General features: G+C 34.0%; 1 protein-coding gene across 2 annotated transcripts in view; it reads right to left on the bottom strand.

Moving 5' to 3' along the window:
- The window catches only part of PPP2R5C (protein phosphatase 2 regulatory subunit B'gamma), a 55,854-nt gene that overhangs the window by 7,049 nt on the left and 39,380 nt on the right, over positions 1–9,425 (bottom strand). For both annotated transcript variants that reach the window (XM_009280843.2, XM_009280844.2), the window contains 5 exons: positions 9,001–9,054; positions 6,074–6,244; positions 5,374–5,501; positions 3,696–3,797; positions 1,467–1,539 (listed from right to left, as the gene is read on the bottom strand). In XM_009280843.2, the coding sequence (XP_009279118.1) occupies positions 1,467–1,539; positions 3,696–3,797; positions 5,374–5,501; positions 6,074–6,244; positions 9,001–9,054 (528 nt within the window). The remainder of the gene's footprint in view (positions 1–1,466; positions 1,540–3,695; positions 3,798–5,373; positions 5,502–6,073; positions 6,245–9,000; positions 9,055–9,425) is intronic.

Below are 9,425 nucleotides of genomic sequence, written 5' to 3'. Positions count from 1 at the left end.
GGGGAAAAAAAAAAACCAACTTAGAAATCCATTATAAAGAGTGCTAAAAGCATTTATAACCTTACGTCAATGCAGTCGAGCACTCAGTATTCAAATTAATAATTTTTATTTTAAATTGCTTCCAATTATTAGCTCTCTTCAAGCATACTATGCAGAACATACTGTACACAGGTTGTGTTAACCAGTTTCAGAAAATGTACACAGTTACAAAAAATTACTTGGAAAGAAAAGGAAATTTACACTGTAGAACTCTAAATTTTAATACTACAAGTCAATCCCCTTATTTAGCCAGACATACAATAGTTCATTATTTGTGATAGCAAATGACCACGTATATCAAGTACTCTTCAAGCAAGGCTTTTGTATGGCTTATCAGATTAGAAGAAAGTCAATTGCTGCTTTCATATGAAGGGTTCTTTTTTGATTAATTTAACTGATCTGTTGTCAACTGACATTTTGTTTAATTTTAACAAATTTTATTTGAGCAGTTTAGTAATTGTTCCCTGAGAAATGCCACAAGAGGAAAAAAACATTTATGAAATTCCTCCTTCTTAGAAAAAAAGATGACCCCATACTTTGTTTTAAAATAGCACCGAGATCATAAAGTGTCCCACTTCCCGCTTACAGAGTACCGTTACTCCATCCTTCACCGCTTTAAACTCAGCTAGATGATGTTGGAAAGATACAGTACAGTAAGTTTCTTGCTGCAGTATAGTAAAATTCTGGCTGCGAAGTAACTGAAATGTTTGGGGGTTTTTTGGCCATAGCAGCAATCAGTATGATTGAGATAAAGGAAAACTGGCAGCATTCTCCAAGCAAATTAAGTAGGGGGAAAAAACAACCCCAAGCCAAACCATGCCCTTCTCCCATAACTTCAAAATATAACTAATAGTCTAAAGGACCTTTGTTTCTTTATCAAAATTTCAGTTACATCGAGTAATGCCTGACAGGATGCTTTCCTTTTAATAAGAACCTGAGGTGCAGGTTCACCAGAAGACCGGCCCAATGCAAGTATGAGAACAAATGCAGCAGACGAGAACGTACAATATTACTTTAATCCATTTGACACAGAGGAGAACTGACCAGTCATAACTCACAGTTTGCAGAAAGATCTCTTTTGTAATATATTGTTTGCAAAACAGCTTTTCAAGAGAAACCAATTATGGCATCTCTATATTTTCCATAATTTTGCACAATAACTTTTCAAACCACAATACAGTATATCTCCTATTATAAGAAAAGGAAAAAGTACTTCATATCATACTTTTCAGAAACCTTTTTTTAAAAAAAAGAATTACTTGCACAAGAGAAAGGTTACAAATTTTAAAAGTACTTTTATTGTATATCTTTCATAATACAATTAGTGAAATTGTTTTATTTCCATGATCAGTCAGACCTGTTTCCCCCACTGATATTTAACAAAACTAAAGTATTTAAACATGAACATGTTAATCTTTTCTAAATACCTGGGGATTTGATTTGGCTAGATTTTCTATTTTAACCCATGCTTCTTCCCGTTCCTTCAATTTTAGCTTCTCTCTGGAAAAAAAAAAAATTAGAAGCAAAAATGGCAACAGAAGCTTGGTGAATCTTGCATCACAACTTGCATACTTTCCTAAACATGAAGAAATTCACTAGAAGAATTCAACAGAATAAATTATTTAGCTGTGCATGTTTCAGCCTACTGCCTAAAATACCACTTACTGTTGACAGGGTAATTTGCATCATATCAATACCCCATGATCGCAAAGCAACATTAAAAGGGAAAAAACTTGTATTTTCATGAAAGCAACAAACTGGCTGATACCAGTTTATCTTTAATAACTGCACACTGTTAAGAGTTACAATTAAAACAGAAAGAAGTCTTGATCTATGTTGAAAGTGTGTTTGTTTTAACTTTGTAATATTCAATTTCTATATTGAAACATAAGAAATTAGTATCTGACCATAAAAAAGGGCAGAGATTCTGTCAGCCCAATGGCTTCAGGTAATGGTTTAAAGGAAAAGGGCCAGAGACTCTTGAATTGAACACTAACAGAGAAGTACCCGACAAAACCACACTCATTCAATGGAGTCACAAGCCAAGAGGGATGACATGAGATGCTTTTTTTTTTTAAATTAAAGTAGGAAAGGTTTGTTTCCTTATGCCTAATGTAATTCAAAATAGTAAAATCTAGGGTTTTTTTCCTTTCTTCCTTACAGATAAACAACTTATTGCAGAGACTAGAACGAACGAACACCTGTCTTTGAAAGGTGGTGGAGTTTAAAAGGGCTTTGAGCTTAAGGGTGCTAAAAATGCTCTCAGGCTTCAATGCATAGAGCAGATGATCCAAATGTAAAAAAAAAAAAAAAAAAAAGAAAAAAGGGCAGTTATATTCAAGCACATACACAATTTGCCTCCAACTGTCAATTAAGTTAAGTTTGGGCTGGGGTGGAAGAACTCTTTAACCACCCCCTTTTTAAGTTCTTGTGTGGTACGGGATTTTTTGGGGGTTTGTTTTGTTATTACGTCACTCAGCACCCTGTCTGCCTTAGTTCACACTCAAAACGCCACCCAACAAAACCCCAAAAAACAGAGAAGAAAGGATTGCTTTCTCATTTAAAAGGGATTCCACTTATTTGCTATGAGGGAAGAGAGACTTACATAGTCTTTTTTTAAAAAGCAAATGTTCACATTTTGTTATCTATAAACACACACATCTCTTAAAAATTTGTTACACTACAAGCTCATTTCTACTTAAATTGTAACAGGGAACTTCAAAACTTGGACAAATCAATCTACATTAAGAATCTGTACTACTTCCAGTATATTGGTTTAAAATAGGTGTTTAATTTGAACCACTACTTGAAGGAATCTCTGTTCACTTTGAAACTAAAAATAAAATTCAAATCCAGGTATTTTCAGTACCTACTTTCTAACTATACTCCCCAGCCCCTTAAATGAGAGCCAAACTATTAATAGTTTTGACTTCTTGATCTCGCTTTAGTAGGCTTTATAATATACTGAATATACAAAAATTATGTCTATTTAACAAAATTGGAAATAGAGGAACAGAAGATAAGTGACTTTATGATCATAACAGTTATCTGCATTTTTGGGCATAAACCAGAAAAATTCTAGCTTCCAAATCCCTGCTCTGTTCACTGGTCTATGCAAGAATATACTAAACTCAGCAGGATTCTTCTGGCAAATAATGTATGAACGCTCTGTATTACAACAGAGTAACAACTTTATTTTGGGTAATTTTTAGAAAAACATGCATATGTGCTCACACACAATGCAGGGCTGAAAAATACTGGAAAAGTGTTTTGGGAAGAACTGAGTGACAACATGAAAGAAAACAACACTGGGTAAATAAAGCGTGTTAAAATAAACACAGGATGTAAACTAAACTGTTTAACAGATCTTTTACACTGGGCTCCACGATTAGCAGTGTCCCTCTCGAACAAAATTAATTTTTAGGAAGATGGTGACCCCCAGCAGTATTAGGCCAGAGACTACATGAAGCATCCTATTCTTAAGAAGATTTTACAGTTCATATATTACAAGAAGTTTCACCAAGTCAATTCTGAGACTGTTGTACTGTAATCAAATGGGCACAACTTCCCACTAAAGAGACAGTAGTTTCTTCAGAGTTAAAGCACGCTGAATAAATTATTCAAGAACAGACAGACACGCTGACATGAAAACTTACTTCAGTTTTTCTGCTTTAAATTGCTGTGTGCAGTCATCGAACAGTTTTTGGTTCATCTCCATGAAGAGTTTCAGAGCATTGTATATCAAGCCATGTATTGTCCTAGAAGTAAAACAACTGGTTGAAACCCAGAGTACTTTACACTTTGAAATCTATTTTTTCTGGTCAACAGTAGCCAATAGCCTACGTAACTGGAAAATCTCATCATTTCAGAATAAGTGGAAACAAAACTAATTAGTGGAAGTTTCAGTTTACCCTCAAAAGAGTAATTTAATTACCTAAAATTACCAACTTTGAATGCAGTTTTCCTACTCTATAGTACTACTTGTCACTTACACTTTTGATGTCTGAACTTTATTTTTAATACTATGTATATCAATACAGAACTAGCTTTGAAATTTAGTAGCTGACACTAATCAAACTAGGATTATTAGAGAAAAAGCAAGATGACATTAAACATCTTGATATAAGTAACTTACTGGCAACTGACAAATTCAAGAAAAAAACCATTAGTGACTAAAAGGAGCCTAGAAAAGACACCATTCATTTTGAAAACTGCCACGCAGCAACAGCACTCACTTCAACACAATTATGCTAGGACTCTTTAGAGAAGTGTTAGAAAAGTGAAGTGGAAAACATCAGAAAAATTAAACAAAAATAATCTGCTTTATGAAGCGCTTTTACAGAGTAATTTACAGTTCCAGTCTGTAATCTATTGCTGATCATTAAATCCAAAAAGCAATCAGTTAAGTGATTACTTTGTATCATACGTGTGAGTTACAAGTAAGAATGCAGCTGTCCTGGGTAGCATGACTTCTGCTCAGAATAAAATGAATGCGTGGCCTTGAAAGCCAGAAAAAACAACTGACAGCAATCCACATTTATTATGTACAGTTGCATCACTGAATCAGAATTTTATTAATAAGTACATTATTTGTTACTGCTTACATCCAGTGACAGTAACCAATCACTTTAAGATCACTTTATCTTCCATTTCTTTTCCTGTGTTTAGTGACAGATTGATTACACATTCTTGGCCAACCCATCAGCAGTCCTCAGTTCATGGCCAGCGCTAGACCGTGATACTTTCACCACCCCAGCAGTTGCACAATAGCTCAAACAAAGAGGCACTTTACAATGGAACAGCTGCAGAAAGGAGCTGACCAGGACTGTTTTCATGCGTAAGTACTATGTTATTGTGGGGAAAAAAGTGAAAATAGTCAATGGAGAAAGAAGAGAAAACAATAAACAAAAAGAAAAAAAAAAAAGGAAAGGAAAAAATGACCTGATCTACAACATATTCCACTAGAATGCAGAAGAAATGCAAATCAGCAAAGACGTTAGAGATCAGAAATCAAAGTTAGTCTTTAGAAGTATCTGAACTACAGATTAATGCCAGATTTGCTACTTTATTAATAAAAATACGTAATGGATTAGATGCACTAAAACACTGTTTCTTGTTTAATGAAAAAAGGAAAAAACTATCTTCCTCAATTCTTAATATTTACTAAAAATTTTGACAACAGTAGTATCCTCCTTATCCAGCAACTTCAATGTCACAGAATAAACAGCTCAACATACTGTTAAAACTAGCAACCCAAAAGAACTGAACCACTTTTAAGCCTAAAACTAGACATAAGTGAAGTAGCAGAATTTTATTTGTGCAAGTGTTTCTTACTTGTTCCAATGTGTCTTTGAATTCCGGTACAAGGATGGAAACATGATGGGTAAAATTTTTGCTGCATTGTCACTAATTAAACTCATAATATATTCATTATTCCAGTAGTATAATGCTCGCTCCGCAACCTAAGATGACATGAAAAAAGGAACACTTCTTCAGACAATCTCTTAAAGAGCAAATAATTGAAACATTTGGCAAATATAAGGGAAAGGTAAGAAAAGTTACAACTTAGATTTGGATTTTTCTAGTGCAAATGGGAGTCATGGACCTGATGGAAAGAGAGACGGAAAAATTGCTTTTTCCTTGATAGGGACACGATTCGAACTATAACCTATGAACTCTGAAATTCAAGCAAAGAAATGTTTTCCCAAAGAAAGAGTATTTGTAGAACTCTATTACAAGCAGCGAAATACAGACACGATGTACTGAAGGGGTTCAGGTACTTCTGAAAACAGCGAGCTTTTAAGCTTTTATGTTAAGCATAACACTGAAGTGAATCACCCAATACGAATGCACATACCGCACTCCTGAAAAGAAACAATAAAGCTAACATTTGGAACCCTAAAATTTGACACAGAATTGAAGACTTCTTTTTGCAACAAATAAAATTCATTACGGTGAATAATAGTAGGTAATACCATTAACAAGTCTGCTTTATAAAAATCCTCATATTATTGTACATTCAGTAAGTACAGACCTGAAAGTGTGGACTGGACACACATTTGGCTAGCTGTCTGAAAAGAGGCTCCATAACTTTTACAAATTCAGATGGTTCAATAACATCTAAAATTTCTTCTAGTTCATTTAAAAACATGACTTCTTTTGGACTGTGAGTCTTTGGCCAGTATTTCAGCAGTGCCATTACAACCTGTAGAGACAAAGTGAACATAATCTTCATGATAATTTGACTTTACCTTGCACTAAATTGTATCTCATTAAGAAGTCTGATATTTTAAACAGAACACAAAACTCAGATTTCTTGTCCCATGTGACAGCAGCGATCAGATATCGTTCAGTGTCACAGAATAAAAACACTTCTTCAGAAAACAAAGTTATAGACTTAAAAGACATGTTCAAAAATAATCATCAAAAGACTAGCGAAAGTAACCTGACATCTAACTTAACATGATCATCAAATCAAAGTGCAAATTTGCTACTATACTATGGGGAAAATTATCTGCCACTTAAGTGATAGCAGCTTTCAATCTCTAATTTCTTGGAGGTGTACTCCAAAGCTCAAGAAATTAAGTTCTGCCATTATATTTTAAGAAAAGATTTACTATAAATACCTGAATTGGCAGGTGACCGACTACTCTAGGCATGTTGCTCTTAAACATTGAGTTTTATTTAATTGACTATATTACTATAATCACAGTCTGAACTTTCTTCATGATTATTAAATTACTTACCCAGCTTGCCGAAGTACTTTTTGCCTAGCAAACCATGAACACTCAAAAGATAGGTGGGAGGAAGGGGGGGGGGGGGAGAGGAAGTGGGGAGACAACTAAGGGATCCATAAAAATGTGACACAAAAGGAAGTCATCCGCCAGTTGGCTCACAACTCTTCAGAAAGAGTCTATACATCTGTGGGAAATGTTTCTGAAGTCTAATTGAAAAACAAACTCTCTCATCTATTGACTATGTAAGTAGAAGAATTTAAGTCTGAAAAGTGATACTAGTTTAGCAGTTAAATATATTTAGACATTGTATTTATTAGTGGAGTTATCAATTACGTCATAATTTATTAAATAATCTTCAAAAATACACTAAGATATATTGAAGGAATAACGACTCTTGTGCTGTTAGCAATAATGTTTGTTATGAAAGGATGATGATTTTTTCCCCAAAGATGTCAGTTTTCAAAATGAAGTGCAAGATTTTAAAATTTTTAAGGTTTTTCTTTTTTTTAGTATAAAAACTGTTTTCCATCTGTGGCAACTTGGTGCCAAAAAATATTCAAATAGGAAGACATTTTCCTTCAAAGGATATTTAAACCATGTTAAGTATTTAAAATGACTGGCAGAGCACTCAATCTTAAATTTAGATATTTTTGATGAGTAATTAATACAACCTTGAATGTGTATGTTTATAAATGCTTTTGTTTTGTGGTTAAAGATTAAAAAGCCACATAAAGAACAGAAATACAACAGTGTCTGTCTAGTCCTAGATGTAGAACTGGACAACACCCCCCAAACAGTACAGACTATTTAAAATGACTGGCAGAGCACTCAATCTTAAATTTAGATATTTTTGATGAGTAATTAATACAACCTTGAATGTGTATGTTTATAAATGCTTTTGTTTTGTGGTTAAAGATTAAAAAGCCACATAAAGAACAGAAATACAACAGTGTCTGTCTAGTCCTAGATGTAGAACTGGACAACACCCCCCAAACAGTACAGACTTCTTGAAAAACTCTTTTAAAATAAAGTTTATATTTATAGCAGTCCAGCTTTTTTATTTGAAAACTACAAGCAATATTTAATATAATCACTGACAAGATAACTCAATGAGAAATCAGTGCATCTTTCATGTATGTATTATTTAATCATGAAAGCAGACACTATGTCCTCAATGAAGCCTTGGGAAGTTTATGCAGATTTTTTTAATAAGAAGTCAAAAAGTCTCGTATGACAATTATAAGGGGAAACAAAGAGTCTTATTTTGTAATGACCAGAATTTTTGAAGGGGAACTTAGTACTTCGGTGATGCATGTGCTAAGTTTTTAAAGAATGTTGTAATCATGTACTAATTTGGGATCAAAAAGGGAAACAGACTTGGATGCGTTTTAGTTCAGATTTGTACTAGGAAATATGTAACATCCTAGCTGATGTCTGGAAGAAAGCTAAGATTTCAAGATCTCATAATAGCACGAATGACAGAATGTCTGAGATTTGATGTCTTAACAAATATTAAAAGCTCCAAGTAGAAGAGAGTTCTTGCTCAGCTGCATACTTCATTTGTTTCAAGAATCCCAGTTTCCATTTTACAATGGAAATGGTTATAATCTAATAATGTGCACTCTTGTTAGCAGCAAGCATTTTACTGATTGCTACCTAGTGATTAAACATGTTAGTTCTTCCCTACTTAATATTGGGTGTAACGACACAAAACACTATATACTATCGAGGACAATTAAAGTATTCATCTATGCAATTATGGGCAGCCAGACCAAAGTCTGGTTTTGTCTATGGTCCAAACTTGGTAGACGTGAACAGGATCTGACTCAAAAGCCTTGCATCAGTAGGTAGCTCCGTGTACCAGAAATCTGTGTTCCATCACAACATCAGTCTCTCAACAGAGCACAGCTCGGGAAAGCTAGTATCTGACTACGCCGCTTCTGGATCAACCATCTCATATCCAGTCAGCCAGAACAAAATAAGCAGAATAAACTCTGGTCTGTTTGTAAGAGGTATGCTCTTAATGTTGTTTTAATTCATTTTGGACATTGCAAACAACTGTTGGAAAAACTGATTTTGATAGATCAAAATGGTGAAATATTCAACTCTTCCTAATAAAAACAATTACATATCAATACTTTGTTCCCAAAACCTCCTTAAACAGTCTACAGATGAAAGAGATGTTAATATTCCAAAATATATAATAATAGCAAAATAAACTTACTGGTTCTGTAAGCGTGCTGTCCTTTTCTAAAAATTGAACTACACAGTACGCCAGCTACAGTAAAAAAAAAAAATTTTATTAATGCTCACTGTGAAACTGAACACGCTTTGAAATCACTAGCGTAAGTGGGGAACAATACTGAATTCAAATAAAAGCACAACACACTTTCTGTTATTTTACAAAATTTATGTGGCAGAAAATTTAAACAACAAAAGGGTAAATACGTATTACCAATTTTTCCCAACCCTCCCAAGTCTGTCCTCACCTTTTTCTGGGTTATAATATAGAGGAACACATAATTTGGTATTTTCTTTTTAGACCTAGTACTTTGCATTTCAGCACACTTCATCTTTTCAAATAGGATTTAAAAATTACAATCTTGTCCTCTAAAGTGCTTTCCACTCGCTAACATTTTGGTGTCCCAT

This window comes from Aptenodytes forsteri, unplaced genomic scaffold (genome assembly GCF_000699145.1).
Source record: "Aptenodytes forsteri isolate BGI_AS27 unplaced genomic scaffold, ASM69914v1 Scaffold193, whole genome shotgun sequence".
Lineage (NCBI taxonomy): Eukaryota > Metazoa > Chordata > Aves > Sphenisciformes > Spheniscidae > Aptenodytes > Aptenodytes forsteri.
Note: the sequence above shows the minus strand (reverse complement) of the source record. Positions and strands in the feature narration are given on the sequence as shown.